This window comes from Pygocentrus nattereri, chromosome 28, assembly GCF_015220715.1.
Source record: "Pygocentrus nattereri isolate fPygNat1 chromosome 28, fPygNat1.pri, whole genome shotgun sequence".
Taxonomy (NCBI): Eukaryota; Metazoa; Chordata; class Actinopteri; order Characiformes; family Serrasalmidae; genus Pygocentrus; species Pygocentrus nattereri.
In genome coordinates, this window is record NC_051238.1 from 20,607,374 (window position 1) to 20,628,596 (window position 21,223).

Here is a 21,223-nt window from a genome sequence, read left to right on the forward strand (position 1 = left end):
CCACAGCTTCTCAGCTGGTTCAGAAGCCTGACAGGCTGTGGGTCGAGCCTGTTCATTAACCGGGTCGTTCTGGCCTGGACGCTGCGGAATCTCCTGCCTGATGGCAGGATGGTGAGCAGGCCGCGTGCTGGGTGGCTTCTGTCTGACCGTCTTTTTTCACCGTTATTTAATTAGTCATTGATGACGATACAAAAAAAAAGCTAATAAAAATCAAGCAAACTTCAATAAACCGACGAGGACGATAAGGAGATTTTTGCAGTATATTCTACTTGCTATGGAGAGACCTTTATTCTGTAGCTTGGCTCGTAGGAAGCGGAAACCTTGTTGTGCCTAAAAGACAAATTCCAAGCCTGTCCGTTTTGTTTTGGGATCACTCGGTCATTAAAGTTACGCTAAAATGGGAACAGAAGGTCTGAGATGGGAAACACTGGAGGCTCTGAAAAACTCGCCAAAGGGAAAACTCAAATACAGCCCAGACTGGATCGAAAAGGGGGAGGTAACGTTAGTTTCACACTCGTTCACAGCACTTCTGAACGTTGAGACTCCACTGATGATGAGTGGATCTCTCCTTCAGCAGGCAGTCGACTAAATATCTATTCATTCAGTTGAACATTAAGCTGAATGAATGTAACAGATTCTAACAAATCTAGAAAAACGTAACCCTGTTTTTCTGTAAAGTTACTTGTTACTGTTGACACGTTTTTTGTAAACTGCTACATTTCTCCTCAATCTCCAGGATATTCTTGCTGGCTGTAAAGAAGTTACCAGCCTGTCACCTATCTCTGGGGCTATTCTGAAGAGACTGAGTCCTCGACATCTGCTCAAAAACTGCTCTTTGGGTTCTCCTATCCGTGATACAAGCCTTGCCACATCTGAAGATGTTCCTGTCTCTAGCTCAGTTCCCATCAGTCCCCACCATATACTCACCAGTCCGATCTCACAGTCCACCTCTCTTCCTCCTGCCACTACTGACAATGATGACATGGTAAGGTCCTTTAGCTGTTTAATTTATTTTGTTTCGATTTAAGCAGAATGCTGCTAGTTGTCAGTGTTTGTGTAGTTCTTTAATATTCTGTCGTTATGTTGTATTATGTAGGTAAATGAAGACAAGCTGGAGAATTTACACTCCATGGTGGATCTCAGCCCTGTTCCCAGCAGCACTCCGCCACCAACCATCTCCCTCCATTCACCCAGGGCCACTCGGATGGCGGGCTGCATCTGCATTTGTGAAGAAACACATCGGGCTAAAGCCAAGGTGGCGCACTTTCACAAAATTACGTACACAGATTGTAAATAACTGGACAGTGACCGATATTTGTTCTTTTGGCTGTGTACTCTAATACACTGGATTTGAAGAAAAAACGTGACTGATAGGTTTAATTTCAAACTTTTTAAATATGAGACTTAATCACCAACTGTAGGAATTACACTTGTTTCAGTAATCACAGTCTGCAGCTTAGTTGTTTATTGGCAACCTATGTTATATTGCATCGTTAGTGCATGCACAACGCAAAAAGGACTGATGTGGTGATGCCAATAAAGAAAAAAAACATTAAAGATCATTAAAATCATCCTTAAACAAAATGTGATTGTCAACTGAACGCCATCCATGCAAAAACCAAGAAGGAGCTGAAAATGGTAGAGCATAATAATAATAATAAGAAGGAGAAGAATATACTTATCATTTGGTATTGGTTTGTAGACTATGCAGGCCATCATCAATTCTCTTTTACCTTGTTGTCACTTTCAAATCCAAATTGTGGTGGGCAGCCCTGTCCACGGCGCCCGGGGAGCAATTAGGGGTTAGGTGTCTCGCTCAAGGACAGCTCAGTCATGGACTGTCGGCACTGGGGAGCTATTTGTGCTAACAAGCAATTGAACGTGTATCTAATAAAGTGGCAGGTGAGTGTACATTATGATGATAATGATTGATTGAATCATGTTTCTTTCTATTCTCACAGGCAGAACTGAGCCTGAGGCAAGAGTTGCAGGACCGACTCGTGGCTACCGTAGCCAGCCGAGAGTTGGAGCAGCTTAAACGCTTTGAAGAGTTCATGGAGCTGAAGCAGAGGCAAGAGTATCAAACCATGAGGGACATGATGGAAAAGGAGTACGTGCCCACTGCACGGTTTCTCGCTTTACTCTGGAGAGTGTGGTCATTTCCAGTGCATTTTTACATAGATATTGTTGTCTCGTTTTTATAAGGACGCAGGAAAGCCTTGGGCGGCAGGAGAAGCTGAAGGAAGAGCACAGACACAGAATGAAAGTAAGGATTCTCTTTTCTTCTTCTTCTTCTTCTTCTTCTTCTTCTTCTTCTTCTTCTTCTTCTTCTTCTACTTTAAAGCCAGTCTAGGGCTATGGTGAAAATAACAAACCTGTGGTGTTAACTAAGGCCCAGTCCCATTTCTTATTTTTACCCCTACCCCTTGTTTTTTGAGTGTAACCTTCCCACTTGAAACTGAGTTACAAGGGGTAGTGGTTGGAATCTCCCCCCTATTAAATGGGACGACCCTTCAAGAACTGGATACGTCATCAGTTGTCGTCAGATACTTTTACGTAAACAGATGAGACGAGGTTTTCCGGCCATTTCCAATATGCCGCCTCCAGCTGTGGTGATCGCACTTGTGTGTCACATGACAGGACAGGTGAATTATATTTAAAATAGCCTGTAAAAATAACAATTTTTTTCTGGTGTTTTCCTGCTGTGTCTTCAGACTAGAGCAATAACGGTACATCACACTGACATTTGCCGTTCATTTGAAGGAGACTGAAAAGCATCGGCGCTCGCGATTCATTCACAACTTCAGTTTTATGCACCAATCAACCAATCAACCAATCAATCAATCAATCAATCAAACGAGTCACTGAATAAAAAAGAGCACAAACAATCATTTCATCAACAGCTACTAGCGCTGCTCTGCAGGCGACCCTGCCAGCCTGCCGTGACAGCAGAGGAGGGGAAAGTTCAGCTCCTCACTGCTTAAATACATTTAGGGCATCATCCGCCTTCAAAGAGGGGGCAATTATTTATTATCACCACCAAGAATTTTTTAGTGATATGAAGCTGAACTTAGCTTTTTAATCTCCAGCTTCATGATCGATTTCCCATTCCACCTTAAATGGTGAGGCAACCTCAGGTACCAGCACGTAACTGCTGCACCATTTAAGGTGGAACAGGAAATTTCGCCCGGTAGCTACCGAGACATCAACGTATTACTAGCGATTTTTGTGCGTGTTATGGAGGAAATGACGATAAAATGCCATTACAATGGTTCTTACAGTACAGCGGCTTTTTAACAGAGAAATACTTACATTTATGTGTCTCTTTGGTTGCCTGTGCAGCCGTCTTGCCGATGATTTGCAGGGCAGCCTGGGAATTTTCTCATAACACAGTTTGTAGTACCTCTGAAAAATTAGGGCCAAATAGCCCTAACACTTCACCCTACCCCTCCATCTCAACAACAGTTGGGACAACCGTACCCCTAGACGTGAACGAGCAAAACGGAGGGGTAGGGCTAAGGGAAAAGGGCAAAGGGTGAAATGGGATTGGGCCTATGGCAAGGCAGTGGATGGTTTGGAGAAGTTCCTCTGATATATAGGCTTCCAGACTGCTAACATTTGTACAGGAGCACAGTGACATTGGTGGAAGATTAGGTGTTTTAATTATTCACGTTTCATTTGAACAGTTATTGCATATCTAATAATGATGGGGGCAGTCGTGGGCTGGAGGTTAGGGAACTGGCCTTGTGACCAGAAGGTTGCTGGTTTGATCCCCAGTGCCGACAGTCCGTGACTGAGGTGTCCTTGAGCAAGACGCCTAACCCCCAATTGCTCCCCGGGCGCCGTGGATAGGGCTGCCCACCGCTCTGGGCAAGTGTGCTCACTGCCCCCTAGTGTGTGTGTATATGGTGTTTCACTTCACGGATGGGTTAAATGCGGAGGTGGAATTTCCCCGTTTGTGGAATTAAAAAAGTATTACTTAACTTCAATATATTGATGTATTATTAACTATAATGATACAGTTCAGCTGGTGAAAATTCAGCATTCAAAATCCAGTTGAAATATTAAGTGATTGCACTAAAATAACAAAACAAAAAAAGTCAAAGGCTCATAATTATACGTGGCAGAAGTTTGACTCAAATTGAGTGTTGGATCAAGTGTCAACTAATTACATTCAAATGTATTATAGTATTAGAAGTAACTGCTGTTTTATTTTCACTCTATTATAAACCAAGAAACACAGATATTTGTGATCTTTTTAATGATGTTGAAAAATTATGTTAGTGCTAATATTATGTTTTGTAGGAGTGTGTATCTTTAACTTCACAGTTGTTTTATTTATTTACTATTTTATTTATTAATTAAAATAATTTTGGAAACTATCTGGTGCAACATTATATCTCAGAATCTGGGGTAATTCAGTTGAATTAAATTATTTTCGTATGATATGGTAGTTTTTTTTTTTTAAATGAGCGAGTACACTAATGTGATCAGAGGAACTCATTAAAATGAGTGGAGATCAATTAAAAAAAATTTGTACATACATCGATTTTATGTCAAAAGAGACAGTTTTGTTGTTCCTATTTTAAAAATAATTGCATACATCCTGAATAGTATGACATCAACTGTAATCTATTCTAACATGCCAGAATCAATGCAGTTGAATTGCCACCTTTGAATCGGTGGCCCTGATATTTGACTTTGCTTTGTCAGATCCTGAACCTGCGTCTGCGGGAAGCGGAGCAGCAGCGTCTGCGGGAAGCAGAGCTTGAGAAGCAGAGACTGGTGGAGGGCAGAGAGAGGCTGAGGGCACTCAATGCCATCCAAGAGGAAGTGCTTCAACTGAATCAGCTCCTGGAACCTTCATCAGCCACACAAACGGGCCTTACCCTCGATCACACGTCCTATATCACCCGTGGCAACCAGCTGTGTTCACAAGTCTCAGAGGTGGTGCGCACCACAGCAGAAGTGAGTTGTCTTGTTCTTCGAAGTCATTTTGTGTTTTTCGATTCATTTTACTTTACTTGAAAACATTGTCTGCTTTTTAGTGGTCTGTTTGAATGATGAATGGACCAATGGAAACTTCTAAGAGTCTTCTAAGATTCTAAGAACACACACAAACATACCTATATATATATATATATATATATATATATATATATATATATATATATATATATATATATATATATATATATATATATATATACACACACACACACACAAATATATATATATATATATATATATATACACACACTCAACAGCCACTTTATTAGTTCCTTTTGACTTTCTATCATCTGGAAGCAGTCTACCCATTCTCCTCTGACCTCTCACATCAACAAGGCATTTTCGTCCACAACTGACCGCTCACTGGATATTTCCTCTTTTCGGACCGTTCTCTGTAAACCCTAGAGATGGTTGTGTGTGAAAATCCCAGTAGATCAGCAGTTTCTGAAATACTCAGACCAGCCCGTCTGGCACCAACAACCACGCCACGTTCAAAGTAACTTAAATGCCCTTTCTTCCCCATTCTGATGCTCGGTCTGCACTTCAGCAAGTTGTCTTGACCACCTCTACATGCCTACATGCATTGAGTTGCGGCCATGTGATTGGCTGATTAAATATTTGTGTTAACAAGCAATTGAACACCTCATAAAATGGCCAGTGAGTGTAGATGTAGGTACATATTGCAATGTCTGTAATGCAAATATAGACATTATAGACAAATATACTTACTATCCAAGCAACCAGTTTCATTTAATTTAATAACTTTGTGCTGTAGCATTAAAAGATAGACAGAGATAGATAGAACTTTAATGATCTTGGAGGGAAAATGCAGTGTTTCAGTAGCAAGACATATAATTACTCATAAGCTTACATAAACAATGCAGAAAATACAAAATAGAAATAAATCTAGACAGAAGTTAAAGTAAAAGAGAAATAAAGTATATCTATTTACATATTCACATGGCGTATGAGACAGATTGACTGTATTTACAGACAGCAGGCACTGAGTGGTGTGAGGTCTAACAGCACATATAGACATGATGAGCTGCATCAGTATTACTGTATAAAGTAAAGTGCACAGTGAAAAGTGTCATTACAGTAATAGCTGTGATGCACTGCGGAGTGTGTATTAATCAGAGATACAGTAATGTGGTTCAGCTCAGTTTAGACAGCAGGAGATCAGTACCGGCTCTGCAGTAAGGAGACTCGCTGTAGAGCCGTATAGCAGTGGGTCAGAAAGATCTCACACGGCCTCTTTAACACAGCACAGCTGTAACAGACACCACTGAATGAGCTTCTCCGTTCATCCAGCGTAGCATGCAGAGGGTGTGAGGTGTTGTCTAAGATGGGTAGCAGCTTGTTGAGCGTCCACTGTTCTGCTACAACCTCCAAAGAGTCCAGCTTGACTCCTACAGCAGAGTCAGCCTTCCTAATAAGTTTGTTAATTTTGTTCAGAGCATTTTTGTTAATGCTGCTGCCCCAGAACACAACAGCATAGAATAGAGCACTCACTACAACAGACTGGTAGAGTCCACAGGAGCTTAGTGCTCACACTGAAAGACCTCAGCCTCCTCAGAAGGCTTTGGCCTCTCTTGTACACCATGAGACTTACAGCTCCAGTCCAGCTTGTTGTCCAAGTGCACACCCAGATATCTGTAGGTCCCACCCACCTCCACATCAGTACCATCAATCGTGAGTGCTGACAAGGCAGGTTTGGACTTCCTAAGGTCCAGCACCATCTTCTTAGTCTTACTGATGTTTAGCTGCAGCTGGTTTAGCTTACACCAGTCAGCAAAGTCCTTCACCAGCTTCCTGTATTCCTCCTCCTGTCCATTCCTGTGCAGGGTCAGTTTCCAAGTGTGGAGGACATGACTGTGGCAGAGCGGGCACTACAGGAAATGAGATCACTGCTCAGAGCCATGCAGGAGGAGATGGCTCAAGCTCAAGAGAGGAAGAAGAAGGAGCAGGAGGAAGAGGAGGAGAGAAAGAAGCAGGCAGACTTAAAAGCTCTACAAGAGGAGCAGAAGAAGAATGCAGCATTGTCTGCTAAGGAGAAAGCCAGAAAGCAAGGTGGCTTGACGGAAACGTTTTATAATAGTTTTGTAGTGTTTTTTGTTATTACTCAATATAATTTGTATGTATCGGAATAAAATGCCATTTCTGTCTAAAATCATAGACGGCACCAATGCACCATTGTCATCATGTGGCACCTTCTAAGTTACATTACTTACAATTTTTTCTTGCCAGGTCTGCAGACTAGAGCTGAAGACAGCACCTTGAAATGGTACAAAGAGCTACAGGACGTGGCCAGTCAGTGCGCTCAGGCATTTGAAGATCTGAATAACCCAAAAGATATGCAGGTCAACTTTCTACCTTTTAATTTAATGGACTAATGCTGCTGTGTAAATCTGCATCTATATACAGTAATCTTACAGAAATATTGAATGCATTCAAATAATAGAAATTCTGAATGTAGAAGGATTTACATTTTGTGCATTCGTGCAGACAAAGAAATTGAAGATGGAACTCCAGAAGGCAGCAACAATTCCTGTGAGCCAGATCTCCAGCATTTCGGGTGAGTTTATTTCTTACTGTTAGAACTCTCTTTCTTATTGAAAAGCCCATGAGTTGCAGGCCATGCTGTTTCCTGCCATCTCTACCTCATTACAGAGATAAAAACATCCCTTTCTTAACGGGTCTTTTTCTTTAACTTTGCCTGACACTTAGGTTCTCAATTGAAGGAAATCTTTGACAAGATTGACAAGTTGTTATCAGGGCGGCAAATTGTGTCTGGTGGGAAGTCGGTGTCTACGTCCCAGCATCCCCATGGGCTAGAATTTGTGAGCTATAAATTAGCAGAAAAGTTTGTGGTAAGTTGGTGTCTTTTATAAAGTTATTTGGTGTTTTTAGTTTGTATTATTTACTTGACGTTCGACTTAAAGATGAAAAAGAGTTTGTGTGCAAATGACAATCTTGAGTGAAAATGTACATAGAAACAAGGAGAGGAAGAGGTGGCATCTCATCATGAGGCAGCATTCCCAATAGCGGTGGTGGCCTCAGGAGTTTGGGAGCTGCATCCTAAAGTTGGAGACCTCATCTTGGCCCACCTTCACAAGAAGTGTCCTTATGCTGTTCCCCACTACCCGCCTATGAAGGATGGCACCACTATGGAGGAGTATCAGAAGTAAGGATATATAGCAAAACTGATTTCATCAACTTTAGGTACTTTAGGTATTTTCATGAACTGTGTTTGTGTGGCAGAGCAGTACAGCAAGTTCAACAGACATACACTTTTCTCAATGAATAAATAGTCAAGTCAGTCAAGAAGTAAGTAGTCAAGAAATTTCTGCCCTGCTAGATCTGCAGTGATGAACTGTAAGTCCTGTTATTGTGAAATGGATGCATCTAGGAGCAACAACAACTTAGCAACATGGTAGACCACACCAAGTGCTGACGAACATTTCAGAATATTCTGCGCATCCAACTTTGTGGCAACAGTTTGGGAAAGGTCTTTTCTGCTCCAGCATGAGTCCCTGTGCAGAAAGGTTTGATGGGTTTGGTGTGTATGAACTCTAGTTGCCTGCACAGAGCCCTGACCTCAACCCCACTGAACACCTTTTGAATGAATTGGAATGTCAAATGTTAAGCGATGCTTTTTTTTTTTTAATCCCACAAACGGGGAAATTCTACCTCCGCATTTAACCCATCCGTGAAGTGGAACACCACATACACTCTAGTGAGCACACTTACCCGGAGTGGTGGGCAGCCCTATCCACGGCGCCCGGGGAGCAATTGGGGGTTAGGTGTCTTGCTCAAGGACACATCAGTCATGTGCTGTCGGCACTGGGGATCGAACCGGCAACCTTCCGGTCACAGGGCTAGTTCCCTAACCTTCAGCCCACGACTGCCCCCAAGGCCTTCTTGTCCAACATCGGTTCCTGACCTCTTGGCCATGTGGTTTACCGTCTGGGACATTTCTATGCACCATGAAATGTCTGGCTAGTATTTAAATTGAAAACAGGATAGAACCCAAACTAGAATATTAAAAACACAAAATTTCACAACTCATCAAGTTTTCATTTTTTTGTTGTTTATTTCATTGTATTTTGCTGCATGTGGTTGGGAAATAGGCCTATTGCCTGTTTTCCGAATACCACACTGCTTCTGTGCTATATCTATGGTGCACTGCCACTCTGATCTCTCAGCCTGTGTGAACTCTTCAATCTAATAACATTTGTACCGAAATGTCACAGAGAGGTGGCATATGTGAAACGGGCTTTATGTACCAATACCTATTTAATTTTTGCCTCTAAAATTGATCTGGGCTGTGTTGGTGCAAAACAGTTTGCATTTTGAATCTGTTACTCAGGTGAAATGTGTCTTGCCTTGTAGGATTCTAGGGTATCGTGTGGATGACTCGGGTGTGGAGGGACAGGACAGCTTTTTGAAGAGAATGTCTGGGATGATCCGATTGTATGCTGCTATAATACAACTAAGATGGCCTCATAGCAACAAACAAGTGGTAATATTTGCTTTACATTATATTATGTATAAAACACTCATTTTATTTTGATATGGGCTGATCTTTCTCTGTGTAACGTCCTTTACAGCCTGATCCACATGGGCTCAATCATGGCTGGCGCTGGTTGGCACAGATGCTGAACATGGAGCCTCTTGCTGATGTCACCGCAACTCTTCTGTTTGACTTTCTGGAGGTAAAAAAGTCACTTCAGAAACCTCCGGAATTCCTGTTCTCCCTATATTGATCCCCTGTGATGATGCTTTCTTGCCATCTCTGTTTTGGCATATACAGGTTTGTGGAAATGCTCTTTTGAAACAATATCAAGCGCAATTCTGGAAACTCATGCTGCTCATCAGAGACGAATACTTTCCCAGGTACATCTATTACCATGTATATTCCTTGACTATCATTACTAATTTTACAGTGGCAGAAATGAACAGATGTTCAAATGAGGAAAAAAAGTCTACTTTCTTTACTGGAAGAAACAGTTCTTTGGGAACATGATGCATTCAGTCACCACTTATTTATGCTTGGAGCCTTTAGTTTCCCACTTAATATTTCATATTCAGTGGGGAACTCATTTCAAAATGTGTGGAGTAATTACATTAAGTGATTTTAAGAGTCTGTTGATGTTCAGCATTTGCTGCGGCATTACACGGACCATAACTGTTGACTTTGCTGCAGTTCCTTATGCTGAACATGAACTTTAAAATTAAATTAATTTAACAAATTTGATGGTCCCACCTTTATACTACATTAAACTTTATTGAAACCATGACTGTGTACTTAGCTTGGTCCGGATCTGCCTCTTCTATTTCTTTCAGGATTGAAGCGGTCACCAGCACTGGTCAAATGGGCTCAGTAACTAGACTTAAGCAGTTTCTGGAGGTGAGAAACCTTTTATGACACCATTGTCTTAAATTTAATACTGGGAATGGCTCATTTGTACTTTCACCACAGAATGATACTACATGCTGGGTAAGTTACCACAGCATGACTAAGATTAAACATTTAGAAATGCATCATTTCTTTGGTGTGATTTAAGATTAAGTGACCCTTATTAGTCCCACAATGGGGAATGCGGTGGGCAGCCCAATCCGCAGCGCCCGGGGAGCAGTTGGGGGTTAGGTGTCTTGCTCAAGGACACCTCAGTCATGTGCTGTCGGCTCTGGGGATCGAACCGGTGACCTTCAGCTGGTTCCCTAACCTCCAGCCCACGACTGCCCCCAAAATATACCCTATAAAGTATAAAAAGAAAACAACTAGAAGGATTGTACAATTTAATCATCTCAGCAAGTCAACATGTTTACATCAACATAACCTTACCCTTGAAGGGGCAGTGTGGCCTAAAACTAGCATTTAAGGTTTTATCATGTAATGCTAAGTATTCTATAGTGCTGCATGGCGTTCCTGTATTGTACAAGCTAAAAAGTACAGATGTGATATTTGACTTTCTAGCAGAAACATTAGCTTTCTGGCTTCTGTGGAGAAAAAAAAAATATTGTAAACACCCTGAACTCTAGTATATGCACCAAATCACTTATAGTGTTTCTAAAGATCCGCCCTCCGTCAAGATAAATCATCAGAATGGGGTTTTAGTAGCCCTTACCAGGGATTCTTATTCTATAGACTGTTGCGAAACTATTGCGAGAGAGGTGCAAGGTACAAGCTTCTTGTAAGTCGCTCTGGATAAGAGCATCTGCTAAATGCTGTAAATGTAAATGTAGGTAGAAGTAAGTATTGCAACATAATGTGTGAATGCAGTGAATGTAAGCAAATAAACAGTTACATTAAAATGTGCACAAGTATGTTCTATAGAGGATGGTATTCAGGTGCCTAGACTTTTGCATTCAACCATATATAAACAGTGTTTTATTAATCATATGTACAATATGCCAAGGAAATCTATACATTAAAATGCTTCAGATGGCACTCAGATAATTGGTTTCTACAACTAGACAACACAATTTCTACAGAGGAGAATAAAACAATATATATATATATATATATATATATAAAATACTTAATCAAATACTATTCTGGCTAATAATAAGATTTTTAATTTCAATGTAAATATTAAAACAGTAAATTTGCATATTTGTAAGGACAAACTGTCTGAATATGTATGTATGTATATGTCTGAAGCTGATATAACTATTGTAGTGCAAAGAGAGAGAACTGTTGCCAAATGGCATTACAATTTACATATGCATCAAAACATTTATATGCACATAAGCAGTGACAGTGTATCTATAGCAGTGTCTATAACTATGACTATAAATTGTCATGAAGAACAAAAATTGTCTATGAATTAGCAAAGTGAAAATTCATGCAGGTAGTGACCGGTGAAGAGAATAGCAGCAAAGCCAGTACAGCATGTAGGTATATTATACACACCTGCATACATTACATAGATTGGTTACGTTCTTTCCACAAATGTACTTTACATCATATGTAACCTAACAACATCTGCAACAGACACTCTTCAGTCAGGCCTATTGCCTGGAGTAATTTCAACAAGTTCAGCTTTCATCCAGTTTTACAGTGATGGGAGTAAACAGTTTGACTTCTGTAGGTCACACTGCCGTGTCTGATAGGATAGCTTAGAGATGGGAGTACACAAGTCCTTATCTCATATTACAAGGAACAGTCGCCTTCTGGGCACCATGGTGACCATGAAGAGAAGACACGCTACATAAACATAGCACAGGCCTCAGAGACACAGCCAGATAAATATACACCCACCGGCCACTTTATTAGGTACTTTATTAGGGCCACAACTCGATGCATTTAGGCATGTAGAGGTGGTCAAGACAACTTGCTGAAGTGCAGACCGAGCATCAGAACGGGGAAGAAAGGGGATTTAAGTGACTTTGAACGTGGCGTGGTTGTTGGTGCCAGACGGGCTGGTCTGAGTATTTCAGAAACTGCTGATCTACTGGGATTTTCACACACAGCCATCTCTAGGGTTTACAGAGAACGGTCCGAAAAAGAGGAAATATCCAGTGAGCGGTCAGTTGTGTGGACGAAAATGCCTTGTTGATGTGAGAGGTCAGAGGAGAATGGGCAGACTGGTACCAGATGATAGAAAGGCAACAGGAACTCAAATAACCAACCAGAATCTCTGAGGAACATTTCCAACACCTTGTTGAAAGTGTGCCACGAAGAATTAAGGCAGTTCTGAAGGCAAAAGGGGGTCCAACCTTTTACTAGCAATAAAGTGGCCGGCGAGTGTACATTCTTTAAAAAAAAAAACTACTATAAAGATGTAAATCTGATTACAGGGGTTAAACTGTTCTATGCATTCCAACTACTATACTGTTGGTCCCAAGGTGTCTGGCTTTATGAAACATGTACAGTACTAATGTTTCCCTTTCTTTCTGGCTTAGAACGCTTTACGAAACAAGCAGATTGATCCACCCAAAGGACAACTGATGTCAGCTTTCTGGAGATCCTGATGGTTGGACTTGACCATATTTAGTCCCAACGCTATACTTCATGGAACATCATTGTACATGCTGTTCACATTCAGCCTTCAGTCTATGTATGATTACATAAAATAAGGCATGGCTTGAAAAATAAAGCTCTGTTTAGGTATATATATTAGCAGGATCAAATGATGGATCTTGTTCCTTGATAGGCATATTCTAGGTTTTGTTTTGTATATGAAAGCTTTTTTTTTTGTTTGTTTTAAGTATTTCTGTCTCAGTTTGCTTTTATTTATATATTTTTTTTTTCAGAGTCAGGGCCCTGTAATTGCTGTTATGTTTGGAGAAAGCCAGCAGTTTTTAAACGAATCTGATCTGACAGAGTTTTTAGTTTGCGGACACCGAATGTGCTCATGTGTTTATGAATCATGGCATGAGCCTCACTGTAGGTTGTTGTTGCTGATGGAATGTGGATCTTTTATACGTGCTTGGAGGAATTAATTGTACATCCATGTGTATATCTATAGTGATTAAATGTGTACACAGAGGACAAATTTAATTCTGTTGTGTCACTCTTGTTTTATGCAGACGTAAACCAAGGAGGGAGGGCTGTAAGGGAACGATATCTGTTGTAAAGGTTGGAGAAACTGAAAGGGCCCATATTCTGCAAAAGCAGTTTTTTCTGAGAATTGAGAAGGGTTTGATATTCGGTGTCCTGAAAGGTCAACAAGGAAACAGCCATTCAGAGTGTATTAACGTGAAATGCCCCATTCTAGTGAAGAATCGCTCACAGTGGTGGTGATCGGAAACACGTGTCTGAATAATAATACCTCTAAAAGGTACCTCGCTGAAAGGTACATGAAATAACTGAGTACTCTGCCTGATGGCCTGAGACATTGTTTTACATTAATTTTGTGATGTTTGGCCTAAAATGCCTTTTTGTACGTATTCATGTGAGATGGGTACAAATAGTCCCCAAAGAAGACGTTTCTCAGATTTACCATTATTGTACCATTCACCACAACTGAACATAAATCCAAATCAGAGTTCCTCTACAAAGCACCACTGTACACTCACTGGCCACTTTATTAGGTACACCTGTTCAATTGCTTGTTAACACAAATAGCTAATCAGCCAATCACAGGGCTGCAACTCAGTGCATTTAGGCATGTAGAGGTGGTCAAGACAACTTGCTGAAGTGCAGACCGAGCATCAGAATGGGGAAGAAAGGGGATTTAAGTGACTTTGAACGTGGTGTGGTTGTTGGTGCCAGACGGGCTGGTCTGAGTATTTCAGAAACTACTGATCTGCTGGGATTTTCACACACAACCATCTCTAGGCTTTACAGAGAACGGTCCGAAAAAGAGGAAATATCCAGTGAGCGGTCAGTTGTGTGGACGAAAATGCCTTGTTGATGTGAGAGGTCAGAGGAGAATGGGCAGACTGGTTCCAGATGATAGAAAGGCAACAGGAACTCAAATAACCAACCAAAATCTCTGAGGAACGTTTCCAACACCTTGTTGAAAGTCTGCCACGAAGAATTAAGGCGGTTCTGAAGGCAAAAGGGGGTCCAACCTTTTACTAGCAAGCACTGTACCTAATAAAGTGGCTGGTGAGTGTATATCAGACTTAGCTGACATTTCAACAAAAGGTTTGATTAAAAATGGTGGAATTCTCCTTTAAAGTCACAGAAACAAAAAGGACAGTTTTTGGTCCATAAACCCCCACAAATCTCATAAGTGGGCCTCAGTGGACGAAGTACAGTAAAAATGTAGGATATGTGCCCTTTATTGCTAAACTTCGTTTGCAAATACATAAAGTAGGGAGGGGCGGATTGATATTGAAATATTGATCCTGACAGGTTTTTTCTTTTTTTTTGAGAATCGATCCTCACATGAAAATAATAATTCATATTTATCAGCTTCACATTCCATACACGTGTAGTTCTACAATTAGACTGCAGTCCATCTGTTGCTCTGCGTACTGTGCAAGCCCCCTGTTCTTCAAAGGACCCCCACAAGACACTGCTGTGTCTAATCCACTCGTACCAGCGCAACACACCATCCCCACGTCACTGCAGTGCTGAGATAACCCAAGACCAAATTAACACCTGCCCTGTGGTGGTCCTGACCATTCAAGAACAGGGTAAAAGGGGCTCACACAGTACGCCGGACAAAAGACGGACCACAGATCGGCAAAACCTATGCAGAGGCTATTAATATCGGGATATTAAACTCGGGAGAACGAGAATAAAGTCCTCCCACCTTTAGGCGGCAATATTTCATTCGAGTGTTTTTTTTTTTGTTCGTTGCTCTTAACTGTTCGGCAGTTGGGGGTGGGTGGCGCGGCAAGACCACCGTTTCTGTTCTCATTTTTGATCCTGTATTTCATAAATTTTCAGAGGCTTGATGGAACTTTTCGTCTGACGCGCTCTTTCTTTCTCTATGTCTCTCTCTCTCTCTCTCTCTCTCTCTAGCTTCCTGGTAAACAAAGCGCGGACGCTCCACCAACACACGGTCTGAGTCGACCTGCTTCAGCGACCGTCTTCAGACATGCTCTCAGCGAGGAGACCCTTCACAGCAGACCACCTAATAAAGCTACACGCGGCGCTCTGGGTCGTCCCGCTCGCCGCAGTGCTGTCTCAGAAGGCGGGCGTTTGCCGGGGCTGCTCCAGCTCGGAGGGTCTGCTCCTGTGCAGGTCCTGCGGTCATGAGGTGGCTCTGGAGAAAGATCTGAGTTTCGTCCCGAGTCGCCTGGCCCTCTCTCACCGGAACGACACCGTGATCGGAGAGCGAAGGACCACCGTGCAGCTCTTCGAAAACCCTCAAGGCTTCCAGTTCGAGCTCATCACGTTTAGAAAGGCAGACGTGTTGAAGCACTGGCCGGCGGACAAACACTTCACCTGGTTTCCAGGGTTTTCCTGGACGGTAGCCACCTGTCCGCGATGCAAAACACACCTAGGTGGGCTGAGCGATGGAATACCAACGGGTTACTAAACTGACGCCTTTATTAAGTTATTGTATGCAACCCTCTTCTGGTTCTTAAGTAAAGGGAACAGTTATATTTACAACAAGTGAGTTCTATATAAACCCATCAGCTCTTTGCAAGCTGAAGTGGTTCCAACTGGTTCTATATAGCACCAGTTATTTTGTCATCACCCCCCTTTTATTGCTTTGTTAAAAAGTTCTATATGGAACAATATTACATTCATCAATCTGAAGAACCATTTCACCATGCAAAGATCTAAGCATTAAATGGTTCTATAATCATCTTCTCCCTTCACTAAAGAACCCTTGAGGAGTCATGGGGCATCACAGGTGCTGTGCTGCACCTGGGGAAGATCATTCAAGTGCAGCTTTCTAGGAACTCCCTTATTGAAATGCATGTAATGTAACTCAGATAAACAACCACTCGTTTGTTCTAAAACCACCTTCGTGTCTCTTTCCAGGCTGGGCCTTTCAGCCGAGCGACTGGCCTCGGACAGTGACAAGACAAGACTTCGAGAACTCGGACCAGACTTTCGTAGCCCTTATTGTTCAGAGATTACTGCAGGAGCAGTTTGCATCCAGCCTCCTGATGACACCAAACTCTTTCAGAAGCTGACCAATCAAGCTTTCATCCATCTCAAACAGTGGTACTGTTCTTAACCAAAGGGCTTAATGAAAATAGAAGTGCTCAAGAAGTCAAATTTGGCAGCAGGACAGAAAAGGAGCAGGTTATAGGTCTGGACAACCCCACCCAAAACAGAAGTCCCCCCGCCCCTAACCACCACACGCTGCTTTTTCTCCCACCTTAGTTATTACAGTTGGAAAAGTCTCAAACATGGTGTTCACATTAAGTTTTATTTTAAACAAAGCAAACTCAACAGCTAAATTTTCTCCTGTGAGAAGTATAAGGTTAGTAGAACATACACCACACAAAACTTAACCAAGGCAGTGGGGGGGGGGGCAAAATTTACAAGCATGATTTTTTTTTTAAGGTTTTTTTTTTTAAGATTTTATTTTTTTTTTCTTTATCAAAAATGTCATTTCAAATCTGATGAATGTCTGTAAAACAAGAATTAAAAAAAAAACAAAAAAAAAAAAAAAAAACCACAAACTCCAAATGGTGTCCAAGTACCCTCTTTCCTCCCTCAGCCCTCACTGAGACTTAAGCCCTCCTGAACTGACAAAGGTTACAGAGGGGACAGGAATGAGCCTGTGATTTATCTGCTGCTGAAACCACAACCCATAGGAAAAAACAGAACAAAAGGAGAAATAAAATGATCAACAGGTTTGTAACACCATGAGTAAAGTAACAAAGCCGTGAAGGAGGATGCTAGAACTAGCACATCACTACGCACCATGGCTTTTGTTCATTTAACCACACAAACAGGAAGAATTATGCATATATATATATATATATATATATATATATATATATATATATATATATATATATATATATATATATATATATATATATATAAAAAAAAAAGGAATCGCTATTTGCAAGTCTACTTCCAGACAGCGTGCTGCTGATACTACAGTTTTTTTTTTTATTTTAACCTCAAAATGTACTTGGGAATTGAGATGTTACATGCCACATTGGCAGTACTTTGCAGTCAGTTTATTGTGAGAGTGTTCTTGGGGGGGCAGGGGGGAACGTCAACATGGCACTGTCAGGATTAAATGACAGGAGATGGAGCACAAAATAAACAACCGAGGAGGGGAAAGAAACGAAAAAGAATAAAAAAGACAAAAGAAAAAAAAAATCTTGCGCCCAAAAAATTCGCCAAAGAAGCAGGTGGGTTGTTTGGGGTGGCTGTAATAGGGCCGGGTAAAGATGGATTATGCTCGATGTTTTCTTCAGTCATCCTCTCCATCGTCATCCTGCAATGAGGTGAAGAGCATTAAGACTTTAAAAAAAGCACCATCATCCTTTTCCAAAGCATAACCAGTAAAATCCAGATCACAAATTACACCACGTATCCGTTATTTGCAGGACTTCACAGATTTAAACGGTATTACATATGGATGGAAATCTCAGCCCAATCTAGAATTACCTCCCCATCGTCATCCTCCTCCTCTCCATCTTCCTCCCCCTCTTCATCTATGTCCTCCAGACCCTCCTCATCCTCGTCCTCATCTTCCCCCTCACCTTCTTCGTCTTCCATGTCTGGGACCTGCAGGCAAAGTGAGATAGTGACCGAGTTGATGAGAACCGTCTCACTCATTTCACATGACGTTAACAAACCTACAGACTCAGAACATGAATGGTAGCAAAACTCGCAACGCTCACCAGGTAGTACTGTAGGGGGTTGGGCCAGATGTCGTCCTTTATAACCTCACCCAACTCATCTGCTCCCGAATCAGAGTGGTCGGTAAACCAAGTGAAAAAGCTCTCCGGCTCTTCATGTTGCCTTTTCTTGCCTGCTTTACTCTGAGTTTGGCTGGGGCGATTTGTGAGGTCCTTCAGGGGAACAGGGAATTATATTCTTAACACCACGTATGCATCATTTGAGAGCAAATGAGGTAAAACAGCTTTACATGACGGCTTGGCAAAATGTGCCACTCACCTTCCCTGGTTTCCATTTGATCTCTGTCGACTTTGGGGTCGGGTCTCCGCTTTCGTTCAGGTGAATTTCTTTGGAAAGGACTTTGTTTTCAAAATACATGTTTTCATCAAAGTACTGCAAAACAAAAGCAGCGAACAGGACAAGTCATGATTAAGGAACGGTCACTGAGATTCATCTGATCCGAAGCCAGAAGTGTAACACTCACAAAATCTATTCTGTAGCCCGATTTTATGTCTTCAAACTCTGTTACTTCCACCCTGGTCAGATAGTGAAGTGCCTCTTCATCTTCCTCGCCAAGCAGAGCAGAGACTAGAGGGCAGAAAGTTGAGGTTTTGTTTTCTCATCAATTTCAACTAGACCTAGAATATCACAGCCATGTGGACATTAAAGCCTTCAAGGCCTACGATTATTGCTTGCTTACCTTGTGGATGGTTCACAAATGTAGTAACCCAAAAGTTGGGAATTTTGGCAATGAGTTCTGACCTCTTCTGAAAGAACGGCTGGCGAAGCTTGTTGTATTTCTGCTCAACTTTGAGGATCTCCTCGCTGGCCTGCTCATTCAGTCTACAACGGGCAACTTGAAGTGTTAGTGGGGGGGGGGCAGAAAAGGGCATTTCACACACGCGATGTGTACCATTTATATACTTAGATATGAAATAAACGTGACTTGCCTGTCAATTTCATTCTGTACTTCATCAATGTGCTCGATGGCTTCCTGTTGCTCTTTTTCTGAAGAAGTTGATGGGATGGAGAAAGAGAAAGTAACGTTACAGACCCAGATCATTTTTCCTTCAATTACACCCCCCTAATAATAATAACTCGTTTATTAATCCAAAACGCCACAACAGCTCCTCTACAAGCAGTCTCTAACTTTTACTTTGAGAGAGAGAGAGAGAGAGAGAGAGAGAGAGAGAGAGAGAGAGAGAGAGAGAGAGAGAGAGAGAGAGAGAGAGAGAGAGAGAGAGAGAGAGAGAGATTCTCTCTTCTCTGGGCACAAACAGGCCAACAGAGTAACGAAGGCGAACCGCTAAGGATGCTCTCGACGGGAAACGGCTGTCCCGCTGCCCGCCCGCTCTGTGAGCAGAGCCGAGCGCGGAGCTGAGACGCCGCTTCCTGCTCCTCGGGCCGCGTGGTTTAAATGTGCGGAGCCTCACTCCGCTCCCCCGGCGGCTTCCCTGAACAATGCTACGCAGGCCCGGTCCCCCCAACCCGCTCACACACGACCACCAGAACACGGCGAGAGAAGCCGGGGCTGTTTAACAGCGGACGGAGGATCATTCACCCCCTCGTCCGCGCGCATAAACGACAATTAGCACGCAAAGCTAAGCGGTGTACATCATGGCGGAGGCGGCGCTAGCCCACAACAACAATAAAGTAGCGCGGCGGCTCGACGCTTCATCCAGCACAGCGCGCCTCCCTCCAGCTCCGGCCTCCGGCCGAACAGCGCGGGGGAAGCCCAACACATCCCCCCGGCGCGGGAGAGGGGCGCACATCGAAATTAGCAAGCCGCGGATCACCATTGTAGCGGCGCCGTTAGCCTGTAGCGGCTAGCCAACATGGCCTCCACCACCGGCGCCTTCCCCCGCTCAGGAGCGCTCACAGCATCCGACCAGGCGGCGACCGTAGCCAATCATGACCCGATACAGCGCCGCGGCGAGCGGGGCGAAAATCAGCTCCGGTCCGCGGACCTTGCGTGCGCGAGCGGGCGGGCGGGAGCGCAAACCTTTCGGGAAAGTAGACAGAGAAAGTGGAAAATGGCGATGCCGAGCGAGGCCCTCGCTCCTTACCAGAGGTCTCGTCCGCGCCGTCGTGGTTCGAGTTCAGCTCCTTTTTACTCACTTTGGCCGCCGAGGCAGACATGATGCCGCTGTCTCACCGAGAGGACTTTCGGCGGAGACTCACCAAAACTTCTGTGAGGTAGAGGAAGCCTCCTTTTAACGAGGGGGGGAAAGTAGCGCGCCGAAATGAGCTGCGCTCCTCCGCACAACTTACAGCGAGGAAACGCGAGTACACGCAAGCGCGCGCACACGATCGCAGCACACACACACACACTAAGGCGACCACGCTCACGCGCTCTCTTTCGGAGAGAACGCGCCCCGCACACAAGCCGAGCGCAAACCCCGCCCCTTTCAAAAAAAAAAAAACCCGCTTCGGCTCTGCAGCCGGATTGGCCCGCGCCGCGGATTGACAGCTCTGTGGAACGCCCACGAAAAGGGCGGGATCCGACGGGAACGTTTTAATAATCCGAGTTTATTTTACGCGGTGGCCACGATTTAATCACAACTGCAGCAGCGTCCTCAACGGAGAAACTACAAAGGGAGATCACATCCCTCCAGGTTTGAAGGAGCCGCACTGGCTGCCCGGATCACTCAGGATGGATCTCAAGGTTCTACTGCTGGTCTTAAAAGCTCAGAACAACCCTAAAGCACCTGCTGACATCACAGACTGTCTGTTTACGTTCCAGCACGTGATCTAAGATCTGCGGATAGCGGCCGCCCTCTGTAAAACACGGAGGAGGCTAAACTGTGGAGCTCAGTTACACCTTTTATTACACAGTCAAGCTCAGTGATCACTTTTAATTCGAATTTCTGATTCGAATTAAATGCTAATGATCTCTTCTACACTAACTGGCCACTTTATTAGATACACCTTGCTAGTAAAAGGCTGGACCCCCTTGTGCCTTCAGAACTGCCTTAATTCTTCGTG

The 21,223-nt window shown here is 43.0% G+C and overlaps 3 protein-coding genes across 3 annotated transcripts; 2 read left to right on the top strand and 1 right to left on the bottom strand.

The window, feature by feature from the left end:
* Nucleotides 1-297: 297 nt before the first annotated feature.
* On the top strand, nucleotides 298-13,519 carry gle1 (GLE1 RNA export mediator). Its single transcript, XM_017702839.2, has 16 exons — nucleotides 298-496; nucleotides 737-985; nucleotides 1,097-1,255; nucleotides 1,962-2,110; nucleotides 2,206-2,266; nucleotides 4,714-4,968; nucleotides 6,855-7,080; nucleotides 7,258-7,370; nucleotides 7,516-7,585; nucleotides 7,738-7,880; nucleotides 8,004-8,194; nucleotides 9,403-9,532; nucleotides 9,621-9,725; nucleotides 9,824-9,906; nucleotides 10,357-10,420; nucleotides 12,922-13,519. The coding sequence occupies exons 1-16, from the start codon at nucleotides 398-400 to the stop codon at nucleotides 12,988-12,990; spliced, it is 2,166 nt and encodes a 721-aa protein (XP_017558328.1). The 5' UTR covers nucleotides 298-397; the 3' UTR covers nucleotides 12,991-13,519.
* A 1,709-nt stretch (nucleotides 13,520-15,228) lies between these two features.
* Nucleotides 15,229-16,917, top strand: si:ch211-51h9.7 (uncharacterized protein LOC558400 homolog). The gene is made up of 3 exons (XM_037535703.1): nucleotides 15,229-15,295; nucleotides 15,437-15,921; nucleotides 16,409-16,917. The coding sequence occupies exons 2-3, from the start codon at nucleotides 15,513-15,515 to the stop codon at nucleotides 16,561-16,563; spliced, it is 564 nt and encodes a 187-aa protein (XP_037391600.1). The 5' UTR covers nucleotides 15,229-15,295; nucleotides 15,437-15,512; the 3' UTR covers nucleotides 16,564-16,917.
* Nucleotides 16,918-17,474: 557 nt separating this feature from the next.
* seta (SET nuclear proto-oncogene a) lies at nucleotides 17,475-20,612 on the bottom strand. The gene is made up of 8 exons (XM_017702838.2): nucleotides 20,305-20,612; nucleotides 19,189-19,246; nucleotides 18,939-19,081; nucleotides 18,723-18,826; nucleotides 18,518-18,631; nucleotides 18,241-18,411; nucleotides 18,005-18,124; nucleotides 17,475-17,831 (listed from the first exon to the last, which is right to left on the bottom strand). The coding sequence occupies exons 1-8, from the start codon at nucleotides 20,375-20,377 to the stop codon at nucleotides 17,808-17,810; spliced, it is 807 nt and encodes a 268-aa protein (XP_017558327.1). The 5' UTR covers nucleotides 20,378-20,612; the 3' UTR covers nucleotides 17,475-17,807.
* Between the last annotated feature and the right edge of the window lie 611 nt (nucleotides 20,613-21,223).